Source organism: Cheilinus undulatus, linkage group 13 (genome assembly GCF_018320785.1).
Source record: "Cheilinus undulatus linkage group 13, ASM1832078v1, whole genome shotgun sequence".
Lineage (NCBI taxonomy): Eukaryota > Metazoa > Chordata > Actinopteri > Labriformes > Labridae > Cheilinus > Cheilinus undulatus.
In genome coordinates this window covers 45,648,598-45,668,341 of record NC_054877.1, presented here as the reverse complement: position 1 = coordinate 45,668,341, position 19,744 = coordinate 45,648,598, and the positions used below count along the sequence as shown (strand labels likewise).

The 19,744-nt window shown below is 38.9% G+C and overlaps 1 protein-coding gene across 5 annotated transcripts in view; it reads left to right on the top strand.

The window, feature by feature from the left end:
* Positions 1-10,554: 10,554 nt before the first annotated feature.
* astn1 (astrotactin 1) overlaps positions 10,555-19,744 on the top strand; it is a 714,709-nt gene continuing 705,519 nt past the window's right edge. For all 5 annotated transcript variants that reach the window (XM_041803561.1, XM_041803558.1, XM_041803557.1 and 2 more), the window contains exon 1: positions 10,555-10,874. In XM_041803561.1, coding sequence (XP_041659495.1) covers positions 10,565-10,874 — 310 coding nt within the window. In that variant the 5' untranslated portion in view covers positions 10,555-10,564. The remainder of the gene's footprint in view (positions 10,875-19,744) is intronic.

Sequence of the window (19,744 nt, the reverse complement as noted above, 5' to 3'; positions counted from 1 at the left end):
CTTCCTTTTGCTACTTTTTGCCCATTTGTTGCCACTTTTCATCCAAATAAGACACCCTTTGCCATTAAATACCACTTGTTTCTTTTTTTTTCCCAATTTTTTTGCCTTTTTCTACCATTGTTTACCACTTTTTGCCCATTTTAGCTACCTTTTGCCACTAAATTCCCCCATTTTCCCTATTTTTTGCCCATATTTGCAACTTCTTTTTGCCACTTTTTTCCAAATAAGCTACCTTTGCCATTAAATACCACTTGTTTCTTTTTTCCCATATTTTTTGCCTCTTCTTGTTGCCATTTTCCCCCATTTTTGCCCTTTTTCACCATGTTTTGCCCATTTTTGCCTTTTTAAACCATTTTTTGCCACTTTCTGCACATTTGAGCTACCTTTTACCATTACATACCACTTGTTTCCTATTTGCCACTCTTGACTGCTTTTTTCCCATTTTAATCATTTTGTCATTTTTACCTGTTTTTGTTACTTTTTGACTATTTTTCCACTTGTTCTCTGCTTTTCGCCTCTTTACACCCATTTTTGCTGCGTTTTGACCATTTTTGACACCTTTAACTCATTTTTATGCCCATTTAAGCTGCCATTTGCAATTAAATGCCACTTTTTCCCATTTTCCCCACCTTTTTCCAATTTTTGCCCTTCATAGTCACTTTTCAGTCATTTTTTTGCAACGGTTTTGCCACTTTTAAGTCATTACTTGGTCACTTCCCACCCATTTTTGCCACTTTTCTCCCAGTGTTTGCTGCTTTTTTGACTCTTTTTGCCACCTTTAACTTATTTTTATTGCCACTTATCATAACTTCAACTGAGGCTCTTGCAAAGGTATTTTTCAACAGTTACGCTCTTTGGTTGAGCAGGGTTGAGTGGAATATAGAGTTAAGAGGCTTCCACCTCAGTAACAGCACCAATAATGTTTAAATTCAGTTGGATATGACTTAGCTGATGCCTAAATCAGCTGCTTCCATCAGAGTCTTCTGTCAAAGTTGCAGAACATAAACTAGTCCCAACGTTATCGTTTTAGATTGTATCTTTTTTGTTTGTCGTTGGTTCTAATTGTTTGTGTTGTTGTTCAGTGTGCTTGTATTTTTACTCTATTTTGAGTTTAGTGTTTCTTGTTGTTTTTCAATTTTTCAATTTCTATCCTCGGGTTCCTCCCAAATCTGATTACCCTGATTTTTCTCACCTGTGTCTTGTCACACCTTTCTTCTAGTTGGTCTCTGGCTGTGTCTGAAATCTCACCCACTTCATGTAATGTGTACGCTATAAATTTAGAACAAAAAGACAGGAAATCTGTGTTTGGTTGATTATTTCTTTCTTATAACAATGCTTTTTGTCTATAAACCTTATATCGCCGGAAAGCCTGTTTATGTCCCTTTTATATGGATCCACATTTGTAAGGAACATGCATTTGTGGGATGAGCAGCAGAGCTGAGTATATGGGTTGCAATTGTTTTTTGTTAAAATATTGCCTAATCTTCTCTGCCAACACCAGACAGCTTATTTTGCTGTTTCTACTGGTTCTTGGAGTGGCTGGGCTCAACCTTAGAGGGTGAGGAGTTCAGACAGCTGGAGGGAGCTAGAGGTAGAGATGCTGCTCCTTTACACTGAAGGAGCCAGTTGAAGTGGTTAGGGCATCTGATCAGGATGCCTCCTGGTCACCTCCCCATGGAGGTGTTCCGGACACATCCGGCTGGGAGGAGACCTAGGGGAAGACCCATAATGTGCTGGAGGAATTATGTATCCTGTCTGGTCTGGGAATGCTGTGGGATCTCCCAACAGGAGTTGGGAGATCCCACAGGTCTTTATGGAGTGTCACTGGGGAAAGTGACGTCTGGGTGGACTTGCTTAGCCTGTTACTTCCACGAACGGCCCAGATAAGCAGATAAAGATAGATGGATGGATGGACTCTTGGTTTGATTTTCTGGAACCCCCAGGTGCTGACAATCAGTCATGCTCAGTGATGAGTCCAGATTCTGCCTACAGCAGCTGGATTGTAGAGTCGAAGTGTGAAAAGGATGCAGAGAACGCTGCACCAGTAGAGTAACAGCTTTCACTGGCTTGTCATCATCAGAGGCAATCTCAAATTTAAGAAAGGTTTGTTATGAATTCTTAGATTTTTCAGAAACTGGATGACTTTTTCTCCCCACAGAAACCAAGTGAAAATTCACCCTGCCCGTTTAGGCAACCTTGGTGCACCTGAGGTGTCTGCTCCCAGCTGAGAGCTGTTGGTAATCAGCAGGGCTGGGAGGCTATACAGGGAGCAGGCTGCTGCTCAGTTCCGCTGGGCTGGAAGTGTGTGAGGGTCAACACCACCAGTTGGCTCTTTATTTGTGTTTGAATTTAAAGAAAAGAAAAAACGTTGTTTCAAGGCCTTTTGTTTGTGTGTCAGGGGGAAAATCAAAAAATATTTTTATTTCACTTACCCCTTATTTGAAAATGACTCCTACCTGTCCTTATTTTGGGTCAAATTTGTAGTTTTTCTATCATTTTGATAGACTTAGTGGGTGGCAGTGTGGAGAAATAAACCCCTGCCACCTTTTAGAAACCCAAGACCCATTTAGTTTTGTTCATGCAGGTTTTGTAAGTTTCCCCATCAGCGACCTTTGTTTTAAAATTTGTGTTTTCTCTGGAGGAAACTAACAGGTTTTCATGGATATTTAGTATTGTTGCTACACGTTTCTATCATGAGAAAGCAATGACATCATTGTCCGTGGCCAGATTAGTGTCCAAACTGTTTTGTTGTGATGATGGGTGCACTATATAGTCCATTACAGACAGCTCACTATATCAGATAGTGGGTAGGGAATGAGTGTGTGATTTCAGATACAACCTCTGTGTATGAAATCTTCAAGCTGCTTTCCCCATGACTCATTTTTGGTTTTCTTTTTATTTTTATGGACATCTTCTGCAGGACTCTTATGAATTCAGCTTATGTTTTGGCCTTTTGATCTTTTGTGTTATCTTATCCTGTATAGAAATCTTTTTTGCCCTTTTGTTTAAAATATTAAATTCTGATATTATTAAGTTCATTTTTTCATTTTCTTGCCATTGTAGAAATACAGTTATGTTTTATGACTCCACACTGGGAACTCAGAAAGTTAGAACAAACTTGATGAACTCTATTAATAATTTAAACTAAAAGTAGTGTGATTTATTTCCATAAATGATACAGCGCCCAGTTTTAAAGTATAGTTTAAATTTTTAGTAAAATCACACCCTTTTAGAAAAATAAATAAATAAATAAATAAATAAGAGTATCATGACTAACTTATTTCAGAAAGGTTAAATCTAAACTTAAACCTCCTACAAAGGATTCCTGAGCCTTCATTCGCTCACTCTGGTTCAGTTCACACAGTCACAATCATGGGGAAGACTGCTGACTCAACAAACATCTGAAAGGCAATCACTGACACCCTAAACAAGGAGGGTAAGCCACAGAAGGTCACCGCTGAAAGGTCAGGCTGTTCTCAGAGGTCGTATCAAAGCAGATTCATGGAAAGTTGACTGGAAGAGAAAACAGTGGTAAGAAAAGAAGCACAAGCAACAGGGGTGAGCTCAGCCTTCAGAGGATTGTCAAACAAAGCGGATTCAAGAACTTAGGGGGGTTTCACAAGGAGTGGACTGGGACTGGAGTCAGTGGATCAAGAACCACCACACACACGGGTCCAGGAAATGGACAAGGGCACAGGATCCAAGGTGCTAAAAGCCAAGTGTTTTCAGTTTCCAGAGTCAGTGATGGTTTTGGGTCCATGTCATCTGCTGTTGTTGGTCCACTGGTCTTTATGAAGTCCAGAGTCAACACTGTCAGCCATCTACCAGGAGATTTTAGAGACCTTCATGCCTCCATCTGCTGAGAAGCTTTATGGACATACTGGTTTCCTTTTCACCATCTCACAGTGAAGCCAGAACTACCAGAAACTGGTTTGCTGTGTTTGTGTTTCCAACCTGACACCCACAGACAATCTCAGTGATAATTTCAAGGAAGACAAGAGACACCAGATGAGCCGATACACTAAAGTAATACAGACGAGCTGAAGGCTGCTATCAGAGCAACCTGGGCTTCATAGCACCCCAGCAGGACCACAGACTGTTTGGCTTCATGACAGGAGCAGAGGAGAAGTATTTCTTTCAAAAGGAGCCCTGAACTTTCCAGAGGATTAACATTTCTGTATTACTAGTTCTTTTCTATTGGTGTTCCTTGATATCCTAATATTTTGAGCTGTAAGCTGTAATCATCAAGATTAAAACAAAAAGACCTTTTTTTTTTTTTTTTTTTAATGGGATTAATCAAGACCAGTGTTACTCAGCCCTGCTCAACCAAAGAGCCAAACTGTTGAAAAATACCTTTGCCTGAGCCACAATCTTAGTGGTGAAAAGTGGCAAAAATAGTTGGCAAGTGGCAAAAAATTAGTTAAAGGTGGCAAAAATGGTCAAAAAGTAGCAAAAAAAGGGCAAAAATGGTTGAAAGGGGAAGAAATAGGTGTAAAATGGCCAAAAACAGGTCTGAAAAGTGGCAAAAACCAGGTGAAAAATGACCAAAATAGGCATAAAAACAGCAAAAAATTGGTTAATATGGGCAAACATGAGAAAAAAGGGGCATTTACTGGCAAAAGGCAGCTTGAATGGGCCAAAAAGTAGCAAAAAGGAGTGAATTTCCATATGGCAAAAAGCAGAAAAAAAGTGGCCAAAACTGGATAAAAGTGGCAAAAATTCTTTTAAAGTGGCATTGAAATTAGTTAAAGGTGTCAAAAATGGGTGAAAGGAGCAAAACAGTCATAAAATGGCAAAAACTTGGTGTAAAGTGGCATAAATGGTGAGGAGTGACAAAAAATTAGTAGACTTAAATGGGGAAAAAGCAGCAAAAAAAAAAAAAAAAAAGGTGGGAAAATGGGTAACGAATTGAAAAAGTGATACTTAATGCAAAAGGCAGCTTAACTGTGCGAAAAGTGGGGAAAAAATGGCCAAAAAAGGGGATAAGACTGCAAAAAACAGGATCAAAGTGTCAAAACTGGTTGAAAATGGCATGAAAATGTGTGATAATTTCTGGTGTCAAAGTTGGCTCAAGAGCCACATGTTGAGTATCACTGATCTAGAACAGTGGTTTTCAAAGTGTGAGGCAGGCCTCCCCTGGGGGGCGCCACAGAGCTTCAGGGGAGGCGCGGAACCATAAACCTGAAAAAAGGTGATTTGCTTTCTTAACTTCTGCTGTGCATGGAGCAAAATGGATAGACTTATAGTTACTATAGACACTATGCTATAGAGCAGCATTTCTCAACCCTCAACCAAAGAGCCAAACTGTTGAAAAATACCTTTGCAAAAGCCACAATCTAAGAGGTGAAAGTGGCAAAAACAGCTTGAAGTAGCAATAAAAGTAGGTTAAAGGTGGCAAAATGGTCAAAAAGCAGCAAAAAATGGGTGAAAATGGGCAAAAATGGGGAGAAAACGTTGAAAAATTGTCAGAAAGTAGCAGAAATGGGTGAGAAATGACCAAAAAAAAAAAAAGAGTGGAAAGTGATTAAAATGGGCAAAAAGCAGTCAAGAGTGGCAAAAATGGGCAAAAAAAAAGAGGAAACAAGTGGTTTTTAGTGGCAAACGGTAGCTGAAATGGTTGAAAAGTGACAAAAACACAGTGAAAAAGGGGATGAAAGTGGCAAAAAGAAGTGGCTAAAATGGGCAAAAACTAGAAAAAAAAAAGTAGTATTTAATGACAAAATTTAGCTTAAATGGGTGAAAAAATTATGATAAAGGGCAAAAATGGGATAAAAGTGGCAAAAAATAGGTAAAAGGTTGCCAAAGAAAGTGTCAAAATGGGCAAAAAAGTGGGAAAAATTGTTATTCAATGGCAAAAGATAGTGAAAATGGGCAAAAAGTGGCAAAAAAGTGTGAAAAAGGGCAAAATGGGATAAAATGGCAAAAACACGTTGCAAAAATGGGCAACAAAAGATGAAAGAAGTGATATTTAATGGCAAAATGTAGTTTAAATGGATAAAAGTGGCAAAAAAAATGTGGAAAGGGGCAAAATGAATAAAAAACGGCAAAAAGATGAGGCAAAAATTGGGAAATGTAGCTTAAATGGACAAAAAGTTTCAAAAAAATGGGATAAAAGTGGCAAAAATTTGGGAAAAGTGGCAAAAAGAAGAGACAAAAACTGGGAAAATAGGAAACAAGTCATATTTAATGGCAAAAGGTAGCTTTAATGGACAAAAGTTGCAAAAAATGGGATATAAGTGGCAAAAATTGGGAAAAAGTGGCAAAAAGACTGCAAAAATGAGCAAAAAAAATTGGGGGAAAAAGGGGAATATTTAATGATGAAAGTTGGGTTAAATGAGCAAAAAGGTGAAAAAGGGCAAAAAATTGGATACACTGCTTACAAGACCCTGTTGTTGGAGTGTGAGGTTTTGCTGAAGCCTCTTTCCAGAGGGGGGGTCTCAAACAGTCCATGTCTGTGTTTGTAGTTGGCCCTATAAAAAAACAGTAGGGCTAGCTCATGTTCACCTACTTATTTTAACAGGTTAAATTCTTTAAGGATTGTATTGTAAGAACTGGCTACACTTCTGCCCTTCATAAGGTGTTGATTACTGACGCCGGCACTTTCATATTCATCTTGTACATCCACACTATCTATTAGACAATTATGCATGCACCGAGTCAAGTGTCCACACATTCACAGAGATTGGGAGAACTACCAGGGAAGCTCAGTGGTTTTGCATGGAGATGTATGTAAATGAATGTGAGGGGGCATGCGTACTATTAAATTAGAAATGATAATGCTTTTGGAGGTGGGGCCCACGGGGCACTCAGTGCTGTTGGTAATGCGTGCTCTGCCTCCACACATCCATTTGGACACTTTATTGATCAATTACAGTTAAAAGGTCAGACGCATAAAAACACAGAAGCCACACAGTCGATGGCTGCTGGCATGAAACTCTTACCTATTCATGTTTGGCTGTTATTGACTGTTTTGTTGTTGTTCATGTCTTAATTTCATATATTAATTCATTATTATTGTTATTATTTTAGCCAGTAAAACCCTAACTGAAATGAAAATTCTCTTCTTTCAGAGACTACCAGCCATGACAGCAGCCACAATTGCAACCAACAACATAGCCTCCATCTGGAAGTTTGATGGTATTGACTTCAATGATAATTCCCCTGTTTTTTTTTTTTTAAGTTAAAGCTTCTCAGAAGGCAGTGGCCATCCTGGAAGACCACCAATGAGTGGAGGTTCCTTTATGCTAAGAGAAACTGATATCTCAGGACATTCTGGAGTTTAGTTTTTCACCCGAGAGGGCAGTTTAGTGTGTTTTGCCAATGAGGAGGGTACTTAAACACGTGTTTTTGCCACCCAAGTGGGCAGTTTATCATGTTTGAACCAGCCAAGGGGGCAGCTTAGTGTGTTTTGGCTCCTAAGAGGGCACTTTAGCGTGTGTTTTGGCTCCCAAGAGGGCGCTTTAGCGTGCGTTTTGGCTCCCAAGAAGGCATTTTAGCTTGTGTTTTGGCTCCCAAGAGGGCATATTAGCGTGTGTTTTGGCTCCTCCCAATAGGGCGCTTTAACGTCCATTTTGGCTCCCAAGAAGGCACTTTAGCATGCGTTTTTAATAATTGGGCCATGATGGGGGGGGGCAACTGCCCCCACCACCACCACCACCACTGGTTCCTAAACATAAAATTGCCTTTGAATATCCCACCATCTACAGTCCATAATATCATCAAAAGGTTCAGAGAATCAGAAGAAAACTTTGTGCAAGGGACAAGGCTGAAGGTCAGTATTGGATGCTGGTGATCTTTGGCCTCTTAGGGGATACGGCATTAAAAACAGGCATGATTCTGTACTGGAAATCCCTGCATGAGCTCAGGAACACGTCCAGAAATTATAGTCAACACAGTTGGCCATGTCATCCACAAATGCAAGTTAAAGCTATATCATGAGATGAACATCATCCAGTAAAGCCGTTGTCTTCTCTGGGCCAAAGCTCATTTAAAATGGGCTGAGACAGAATAGAAAACTGTTCTGTGGTCAGATAAATTAAAAAAAAAAATTAAGTTATTTCTGGAAACCATGGATGCTGTGTCCTGCTGACTAAAGAGTACAGGGACCACCCAGCTTGTCATCAGGGTACAGTTCTAAAGCCTCCCTCTCTGATGGTATGGGGTTGCATTAGTGCCTATGGTGTGGGCAGCTTACACATCTGAAAAGGCACAATCAATGCTGAAAGGTAGATAGAGGTTTAAGAGCAAAATATGCTCCCATCCAGACAATGTCTTGATTATTTCAGCAGGACAAAGCTGAACCACGTACCACATCCATCACAACAGCATGGCTTCACAGTAGAGTACGGGTGCTGAACTGGACGGCCTGTAGTCCAAACCTTTCACCAAAAGAAAACATCTGAAGCATCACAAAATGTAAAATCCAGCAGGGGATCCAGAACTGTTGAGTAGGTAGAATCCTACACCAGAAAAAAATGGGACAACATTCCTCTCCCCAACTCCAATGACTGGTCTCCTCACTTTACAGACTGTTGTCAAAATAAGAGGGAATGCCACATAATGGTAAACATGACCTTGTTCCTACTTTTTTGAGAAGTCATTTGTTTATATTTTTCAGGACATGGTAAAATATGTAGCTTTCAAAATTTGATATGTTCTTAACACTGTGTTATTATGCAAATTGGAATTTAGTGACATCAACATTCAGTTTTTCGTTGTTCAATGAAACTCAAGGATGGTATTGGTCTCAGGGCTCTTTGGATCGCTGAAATCAATCTCAGACACCTGTGATCATTAGTTTGCAGGGTGAGCCCAATTAAAGGAAAACTAACTAACTCCAAATTATTAAGCAGGCCACGGGGAGAGAAAAGGGATCTTTCTGCTGCCAAAAAGCCTCAATTAGTGCAAGGTATGAAAACATTAGATATTTCATGAAAAATTAATCGTGATCATCGTACTGTGAAGACATTTGTGGCTGATTCAGAGCACAGATGGGTTCATGCAGATAAAGGCATAATGAGGAAGGTTTCTGCCAGACAAATTCATCAGATTAAGAGAGCAGCTGCTAAAATGCCATTACAAAGCAGCAAACAGGTATTTGAAGCTGCTGCCTCTGGAGTCCCACCAACCTCAAGGTGTAGGATCCTCCAGAGCCTTGCAGTCGTGCATAAACCGACTATGCAGCCAACCCTAACCAGTGCTCAAAAGCAGAAACGGTTGCAGTGGGCCCAGAAATACATGAAGACTCATTTTCAAACCGTCTTGTTGACTGATGAATGCCATGCAACCCTGGATGTTCCAGATGGAGGAATAGTGGATGGTTGGTGGATGGCTACCATGTCTCAACAAGGCTGTGATGTCAGCAAGGAGGGGGCGGAGTCATGTTTTTTGTCTGATTCATGTAAAGAGAGCTGGCAGACCCCTTTAGGGTCCCTGAAGGTGAAAATGACCTCGGCAAAGTATATAGAGTTTCTGACTGACCACTTTCTTCCATGGTACAAAAAGAAGAACCATGTCGTCAGCAGCAAAACTATCTTCATTCATGACAATGCACCATCTCATGCTGCAAAGAACACCTCTGTGTCATTGGCTGCTATGGGCAAAAAAGGAGAGAAACTCATGGATGTGGCCCCCATCCTCCCCTGACCTCAACCCTGTTGAGAACCTTTGGACCATCCTCAAGCTAAAGATCTATGAGGGTGGGAGGCAGTTCACATCAAAACAGCAGCTCTGGGAGGATATTCTGACATCTGGCAAAGAAATTAGAGCAGAAACTTTCCAAAAAGTTCAATGGATGCAAGAATTGTGAAGATGATATCAAAGATGTTAACATGGAACTTTGTCTGTTAAGATGTTTTTGATTGAAACAGCTTTGATTTCAGTAAATATGACCTCCTAATGCTGCAAATTCAACAAATGACCATTTTCAGTTCTTTTCAACCTATAACACTTTTTAAAACTTAGTTCTGCATAATAATTTGGAACAGTGCATTTTGAGTTCTTTTTTTATTTTTTAAGAAAAGTTAACATTGGGATGTTTGCTCAACAAAATTTGAATTATGATCTAACAGTTGATGACTGGAAAATTAAACTGATTGCCATTTGCAAATTTGCAAATAACTGTATTCTGTTTTTATTTATATGTTGCTGTTTTTATGATGTGTAGCTAACTGTTGCAAACCAAACTGTTTCTCAGGAACAATACAGATTTTCCAGTCCAGTCAAAAAACTCAAAGATTTCTATATCAATCACCAAAATATCATAAAGAAATAAAGGATTTTAAACAATTTAAGTAGGCAAGAAAGCTGATAAAAGGCAGTTAACAAAGGAAAAATCCACCGAATTCCCCCTAGATTAACTCTGAAGTGCCACATAAACTCAAAACATGTTATTGATCACATGCATAGTCTGAGAGGCGTTTGTTTCCCACACTGTGAGAGCCCGCCGGTGTATCCCACACTCCCCCCTCACTGGCTCAGCCTGGCGGATGAGAGCAGCTGAGAGACCGAGGCAGCCTGCGTGAAACAGCGAGGAGGAGGAGAGGAAGCCGAGCGACGGAGAGAGATGGCGAGCATCAACATGGGGCCGACACCGCTGCCGCTGCTGCTGGGGCTCTCGTGGCTCCTTCTGGCCGTGCTCACGCCTCATGTCGGCGGTCTGAACGGCGACGAGGACCAGAGCCAGGACACCGAGTGCAAGATGAAGAGCGTCACCGTGTCTGCGCTGCCTTTTCTGAGGGAAAACGACCTGAGCATCATGCACAGTCCGTCGGCCTCGGAGCCCAAGCTGCTGTTCTCTGTTAGGAACGATTTTCCGGGAGACGTCGTGGTGGTGGATGACCTGGAAAACACTGAGCTCCCCTTTTTCGTCCTAGGTGAGTTTGTGTGACATAACGCCGGTCTGCGCGCTTCATTAGCCGCTAATGGAGCAGATTAAAGCCCTCTCACTCTTTATTATTATACCGAAGCATCTGTCCATTAGCTTAGGCCAGGCTACACACCATGTTTTCACTGTTTCTACTAGCTGTAAGCGCTAAATGACACCCACAATGGATTAAAACCGCGTTTATCTCTGTGTTATTGCAGTTTCAGCTCACAAAAGCATGATAATCAGTTAAGCGCCTGTAAATGGTAACATTGTGGCAGGCTACATCAACATTAGCACTTCTTAAAGCCAAATCAGGCCATGTAGCATTTTTAAGCTAGCAAAATAGTTCCCTCTACAAAATTTTAAAAAGCCTTATTCCAATAAGAGTGACTATTTATGCTTTATATGTTCATTCATGAGTTTATTTAATGCTAGCGTGCACACGTGGCTCTGCTAGCTACATGTGAGGGAATCTAACTTGCCAAGGAAGAGGCTGCGAAACTTCTCGCTTGTTTATTTCTTGTGTTAATATGTGGTTACTCTGTGCTGGCAGCGTCTTGATGTTTTTTTTAAGATGTGTTTTTATTTCAATAATAGAGAGTGCAGATAAATGTGACCTTAAGGCGTTTGGCAGAATGTGACAACGTTTAAATTGCAGAAGTTTGTTGACCGCTGTCCATGGTGCTGAAGCTCATCTGCAACACTTCTTGATATGTTCCTGCCACTGTGAGCACTGAGACTCGCTGTGTGGCCCTGTGTGGCTCTGAATTGTCTTATTTATACACCTAGATTGGATTCATTGTGGATAAGGTGTTGTTTTTGATGACTTTTGGCCTCATTGTGCAGATATTTGTTGTACTATATGATACTATGATAGCTCACACATGTGGTCCAGTCAGCTATATGTGATGGACTTTATCTTGCTAATTCAGAGACTCTGCTATGACATAACGTTTTGGCTCATGTCCTTATGCCACTTTGTACTGGCAGGGTCCATAAAAAGTGAATGTAGATACATGTTTAAGTAATTGCATTCAGCAGAACGTAATACAGTTTTGCATTGTAGAAGTTTGCTGTCCTCTGTCCATGGTGCTGAAGCTCATCTGCGGCATTTACTGATATGTTGCTGCCACTGTGAGCACGAAGAGTCACTGTGTTGCTTCAGTTGTCATATTTGTTATATAAACACATGATACCTTTGCTTTTCATGTGGGTTTTAAGGGGGCTCAGCTTTTCGTAGGTACGTGTAGGGGGGGCTAAAAGGAAAAATGGTTGAGAAACACTGCTCTGTTGGCAGTGGTGGAAAAAGCACACACCTTAGCCTAATGCTAGCTATAAAACATATTTTTGCTCCATCTTAGGGAATTTAATATGCATATAAAGAGGCTAGCAAGAATGCTACAGAATTTCTCTGGTCCGTTTTAACTTCTTCACTCATGATTTTAGGCTGATATGCACTGTTGATTTTGTTGACTAATTATATTCGTTATAGTTTTTGTTAATAGCCTTTTTTCCCCTGGCGAAAATGAGATGGTTACTAATGCAAACAAGTGCACATGGACAAAAACTAAAACGAAATGAACTGACATTTTAGTCAACAAATATAAACCAGGCGAAAATGTTTGACAGAGACTTGATCCAATCAGACCTAATTTCGTCATGTAGAAAGTAGAGGCAAGTTAGGCATATATCCAGTCACAGCTACTTTGGCTGTGTGGAAAGGTAGGATGAGATACGGGGGAGATCCAATCACGACTGCTTTTGCTGCGTGGTGGCGAGGTTGGAGAAAGATCCAATCAGGCGACTAAATTTACTGTTAATTTCATCGGCTAAAATGTTGGGAAGTTTCGTTAACTAAAATTAGACTGGAGCTAAAACAATCTAGATGACTAAATTATGACTAAAACTAAAAGATATTTTTGGCAAAAGACTATAACTAAAACTAAATTGAAAAGTGCTAAATCAACACTGCTGACATGTAGTACCTTTGCATTCACAGGGTCTTAAGAGTGTCCTTAACTGATAAAACATGTGATATGAAGCTCACCTATCTTTCAAGTCCAAGTTTTTTAAGTTATATAACCCAAGTTGTCTTTTTAAGTGGATATAAATACGAGGTATGACTGTTAAATAATGAGACTGTACTTATGAGGCTAAAACCATGTGGTTTACAATCACGCCCAGTGTTAAATATTAAAGGTTGGGTATTCACACACAACTGCTGTAAGTTTCCAATAAGTGATGTCTTTAGTTCACTGCTAGCTACTAATTAGCTTGCACAAACAAATGCACTTCAATCAGTAGCTCAGTGAACTAAAGATGCCACCTCTTGGAAACTTACCAAAAATTTAGAATATAAGACTTTTTGTGACTGTGAACCATTTAGTTTTATTGTCAGAAGTGCCCCATAGCCATACCTCATACATGTGTAATGATCTGCATTTAGCAGAATGGGATAAAGTTTGCATTGCAGAAGTTTGTGACTGCTGTCCATGGTGCTAGACTCTATCCAAGGCTCATCCTGACAGGGTGCTGCTGCTGTGAGCACTGTGACTCATTTTGTGGCTCTCTGTGGCTTGAATAGTCATATTTGAACATACTGTGAGGATTTAGTGTGGATAAGGTGTTATATTTCCTGATGGTGTTGGAGCTGATGCCTTTCAATTATGCTATAAAACTTCTCTGATATGTTATATCTTCCTGACTGATGTCTGTATCTCAAAATTCTGTCACTTTGTGCTGGCAGGGTCTTTACTTTGTCGTTAACAAACATAACGTGAGTTGGAACTCCTATGTCTGCTTTTAGGCTTTCTTAAAACCAATTTATTCATGTTTTTGGACAAAATGAGTTAATATTAAGTGGGATTAAAGCAATGTTTAATTTGCTGTTCATTTGGCAGGAGGAGGTAAAGTTTGCATTAGAAGTTTGTAGACTGCTGTCTGAGGAGCTGAAGCTTGTTTGCAGTGTATTTTTGAAAAAAGTTGCTGCTGCTGTGAGCTAGGGATGCATGACATCCATTAGGCTGATATTTACACATTATTTTTTTGCCAGTCCTTGTATTGATACAGGTAAAGAGATGTGGTCAATAAAACACTATAAAGATTAAGGATTACAGGGGCATACTTCAGTCATTAGTTTGCATTGGGAAGTTTCAGGAATGAGGATGAACAAAGAAAAAGGCTTAAGCTGAGGTAGGTTTTTTCATCCCACCTAAAACCCTATTAGCTTATTTGTACATTTGGCTGATATTTACTGCTGCTATGTCAGATGTAAATATCTGCAGAAATATTTGTCTGCCAATACCTATATCATGGCAATAATGTTCCTCTCTGGGCACTATTTGCTATTGAATTATACATATCAAGAAGCTACAAAACTTCTCTAGTCTCATTTCTTTACATCAAAATGTGGTCAGTTTGTGCTGGCAAGTGTTGTAACCTGACAAAGGGAGGATTTAATGTAGAGTAGGTGTTGTTTCTGAATTTTCTTTGATGACGTTTGGCCTCATTGAGCTCAACTGGCAGTAGTGAAAAGGAATAAATCTAAATGCAATGCTTACTCAGACATGTGGTTATGTTACCTACAACTAAAGGACCATAACAAGTATGCAACTTAACTTTCTGGTGTGTTATAGCTTGTCTTTATGTCAAGATATGGTCAATTTGTGCTGACAGGACCGTATATGTGTTGTCAAAAATAAATGAAAAACAAAATAAAAGAAGAAATAATAAATAGAAGTATAAAAAAATAAAAACTAAATAAATAAATAAAAACACAAGAGTTGAAGCTCTCACGTTTGTTTTGGGGTTTTATTAGACCAGTTTATTCTTGTACATAACCCAAGGAGAACTTTCCAACTGGATATACAAGTACGTATATGTAATTTGTTGTGTTTGGGGGGAAGGTGATAAAGTTTGAAATGCAGAAGTTAGCAACTCACCATCTATGCTGCCAAGTGGTGCACAAAGGCTCATTGTGTGGCTTTATATGGCTGAAATTGTCATTTTAAATCTTAACTTATTCTTTGTAAAATACACACTCTTTATGTGTAAGTGAATTAAAATTGCATTTTGATATACCACCAGGTAGTATTTAAAACTTCTCTGGTTTGCTGTAACTTCACACTTAAGACTCAGAGTCTTACTGTGTTGTTAATGAATGAAACACATTAAATAGGGCTATTATATCTGCTTTTAGGTTTTGTTTGACCAATTTAATCATGTTAATAAGGAGTTCTTATTGAGTGGATTTAAAGCAATGTTTTATTAATGGTGTATTTGCCAGGGAATGATAGTTTGCACTGTTGAAGTTTGTGTCTGCTGTCCATGGTGCTGAAGCTCAACTGCAGCTCTTACTGACAAGTTGCTGCTGCTTTGAGCACTGAGAGTTACTGTGTGGCTCTGTTTGGCTTAAACTGCCATATTTAGACACCTTTTGAAGATTCATTGTGGATAATATGTTGTTTCTGAAGGCTGATGGCATCACTGTGTGAACATTTGCTATCTTATTGGCAGTGGTGGGCAAAGGATACATCCTAACCTAATGCTAGCTTTAATGCATGTTTTTCGACATGTGAGAAAATCTTACTTGCATGCATATAAAGAGACTAGACTATCTGCAACACTTCTTAAGGTCCTACTGCTGTGAGCACTGAGACTCACTGTGAGGCTTTGTGGGGATTTATTCATCATGCTTCTACACCCAGTGAGGATTCATTGTGGTAGCATGCAATGTAGACAACTTCATTACTGGAGTCACAGCTGGGACACTTTTGGTTGAACATCACTCCAGAAAATGGGAGTGCTTCTTAGACTCTAATATACAAACCACTTTGTTATTACATCATTGTTTTATTATCATACTGCATTAGTAAGGCTGTCTGGTTATGATTAAGATGAAAGGAATGATTATTTGATTGATGTTTCGACTGTCATTTATAAATGTGATTACTTGTGTATTTTGCTATCTTTTTAGGGGGCATTTTGCCTTTGCTAGGCAGGACAGAAGAAGAGAGTGGGGGAAGACATGCACAGAAAAATGCACCAGGACCTGTAGTCGATCCTGCAACCACTACAGTGAGGACAGTTACCTGATACCTAATGCTAATGTCAAACTTTTACATTCAGAGCAATAAATGAAAATAAATAAGTGCAATATTGATATGTATTTCTAATAGTTAGTGCTGCATAATTAATCTAATTGCAGATGAGATTGTGATATCAGGCTCTGTAATTACATAACAGCATAAAAGAAAATTGTTTTTGTACTGAGCAGTACTTGAAAGCTTTGCAAAAATAGTGCCTCTGAATTTGCAAATCCTACCGTTACTACCTTTAGTTTCCAAATTTCTAGATTTTGTAAAATATTTTTGAAAAGCAGGACTGTGGAAACTTCAGTTTTTCAATGCTACTTAATCTTCGTATGTTTGGAGATGAGAAATACACACTTCAAAACTACCAATGAGCCTCATTCATGAATGTTTCTTAGGATTTTTCTTAAACTTGTTCTTAAAGTTTCTAAAAGGAACCTACGTGGGATAAATGATACGTTCCTATACAGCTGAATTGTTCTGTGCTGTGTTCTTAAGTTGGTAAAGGCTCATAAACTGAAATGAAGCACATATTTTTCCTAATTAGCATATAGAAATGCCCTTTAATGGCTACATAAGGACATGAGACTGCTGGGCAGTGTGCAAACACAGAAGACATACAGGAGTTAGAAGAGATGAAGCAAGATTTTAGCAATGCCCAAATGAAATGTAAACTGTAAAAACAATCCTGATGAAATATTAAAATGAATCTGGTGGATTTAGTGCCACTCCAAATGACACCAAATCAGAAAGATTTAGTTGTATATATAGCACCAGACGTGGAGGTTGAATATATGCAACAAACACTTACATTGGATTAATATTGATGAATATTTTTGAATTAAATGGAAATCTGAATTCACCGCTCACAATGAACAAAGCCGATATCCCTCTCTTTAACGTTCTGTGTTAAAGCCATGAAGCAGGTGACAAGGACACGGAAACATCAAAACTCTCCCAAAATAAATATTTGGTTTAAAACAGTAGAACATACCTTAGATGTTGAAAAAATAACATTGAAAATTAGAGATAACTTGCAATAAAAGAATAAGATTTATCCTGAAAATAGAGTAGGCAGACCGTACAAATACAAAAATGCATCAAAAGATGTGTAATATCAGGAAATTACCCTCTTTACCTATCCTCCATTTCCTTTTATGTATTCTTTTAACCCTTTCCTTCTTTTTTCTTTTTCCTTTCTTTCTCTTTTTGTAAGCATGTAGGTCTGTATTGTTTCTTTAGTTTTATCTTTATTTGATTAAAATATTTGTTTAAAAAATGCAGTGTGCTCTCAATGACAGCTTTCTGTGACAATGATATTTTTAACCAATGCAAAAACGTATTAAAAAAAAGTTTTTCAAAGTGAGTTCAATTTGATTAAAACATGACGCTAAAACCCTGAAAGTTTAAATTTATACCTGACCATATTTAATTCATGTATTTGTGCATGTGATTTATATTAAAGTGTAAAATCAATACAAATACTTCAAACAGAATTTAAAAAATAATTAGTCATTCTTAACCTTGCGCATTTGAGTGCTGATGAGTCCAAAATGTAATGTTTTATTCTTATATCATCACTCAAATGTCGCCAAGAGTGCTCTGAAATGTTCTTAGATTTTGTTCTTAGCTTAGAACAAATCACAGTGAAGAGGACTTTAATGAATGTCAGAATCTTCTTAAACTGCGCAAGAGAGTTAGGACAAATTACTTACTTTAACCCCATATAAGGCCATCTAGCATCCTTATGCTAACAAATTAATTTCCCTAACAACATTTGAAAAGCCTCAATCCAATTGTAAGATGAGAGTTTCATGCCTGTCTGCTGTAGTTGTTAGCTGTCCGCTGTCCATGGTACTGAACCTCCTCTGCAGCACTTCCTGTCAAGCTGCTGCCACTGTGAGCACAAAAGCTCACTGTGTGGCTCTGTGGGGCTTAAACCGTCATTTTTATACACCCAGTGAGGATTTAGCCTGGATTAGGTGTTGTTTCGGGTGGCTCTGGGTCTGATTTTGGGAACATTTGTTGTTCTATTGGCCGAGCAGAGTCAGCACTGAATGGAATGGGAACGCAGTTTAAGAGGGAAAAGTATGTCAGATAAACGAGCGTGTTGGCAGCTTTGTTCAGAGCTGTTTGATATGTACATGTCTCTTTGTTGTAACTTTAGAAGCGTCTGCCTGTTTGAATTGCATTTTCATACATTTACATGGAACTGCATGTCTGTTGTCTGTAGTGTGTTTGAAGTGTCGGATGTCTTTGAAGCTGAAAAAGCCGCTGCTCACCACAAACTTTACTTCAGACAGACACAGCACATCCAAAAATGGATTCAGGCAAAGAAAACCTCTGAACTTAATAGAAAAGCTGATTGTGTCAGAGTCATGTATTTTATTTGGTGCTTTGAAACAGTGGTTGGATGGCTTTAACGCTCTGCAGATTTTGTAGGCATAGCATAATCTGTGTTGGAATTTGGATTCTTTTTCCTCGATATTTTTAATCTGGTTTTAGAACAAAACACAGGAGACAGGAATGAGGAAAGCTAAGGGGTAACATTAAAAAACAAAAAAATGTCTTCACTTAGGCTGATTACTTGTTGGCCAGCGTCTTAAACCCACTGTATGACCCATCAGGACTACATGGAAATCTGACCTTTAAGCTGTCGTAGCATTACAAAAATATCACTGAATTTCTGCAGCTTAAAATCATTCATGTTCAGGATTTATTCTGTCTCAGCAGCCACAACATTACATGATGATGAAAGCCACAATTGTTCAAAAAATACTGTAAATGGAAGAATTATTGTTGTGCAGCAGACGGTTTTGTTACCCTACTGACACGCATGCAAGACTGAGTGCTGTTTTACAATCTGCACAATGTGAGAAGTACTGGGGATGTGTTAGTTTAAGATTGGTGTAAGCCTTTTGAACAGGCATCAGCCAACTTTAGATAATGTGGGTGTAAACCAAATTCAGTGGCAGATATTTATCTGTTGGGTCAATTCAAAGCTATCAATTAGAACACCAATCAGCTGATTCAGAAAACAGATTACTGGGCAAAAGATATGACCTGTTCGACAAACTGATCTGTTGGCATAGCAGGAGTGTTACACAATAACAATACAACCGATACTGGCATCGGCCTTGTGTTTTTTAAGAACACAAGGAACAGTGCATATATAAGTAGGTTTGGTCTAATTCTTTGTATATTAAGGTCTCATATTTAACCGTTAGAGCACACAGCTTTTTTTTTCACCATCTTGTCTCGTCTGGACTGTTTGTCTTAAAAAGCTTATTAAACATCAACCCTGTGGTGCACAGTCATACATGTTTTTTTTCGGGACAACCTGGGCTTTAAGACAGTACACACAGTAAACAATAGTGACCAAGCATTTTCTTTGCACAGACTTGTTTTCCATCTCTTGGGGCCAAAACAGTGAAAAAATAAATATTCTGTGACTAAATGTTTTCAAAATATCTACATATATATAAAAAAAAGTGCTTTTTTGAGGTTAGACTCATTTGTGCCATTCCTTTAAGCAGTAGAGATGCAACATCTTGCTATTGGAGGATAGCCCCTCCCACAATGCATTGCATGTAAACATTGCCTTCAACAAATATGGTGCTACCCACTGAAAACTGCCGAAGTACATGATCGAAAATGGATTAAAAATGGACAAAAAGACGCTTATTATCAGATCTAACGCCGTGGATTTAATCTTTAAAGACCCCAAAAAGTCACCAAAGCTCCAGGCTTGCTAGAACAGCATCCTTAAGGGCTACAAATACATCAA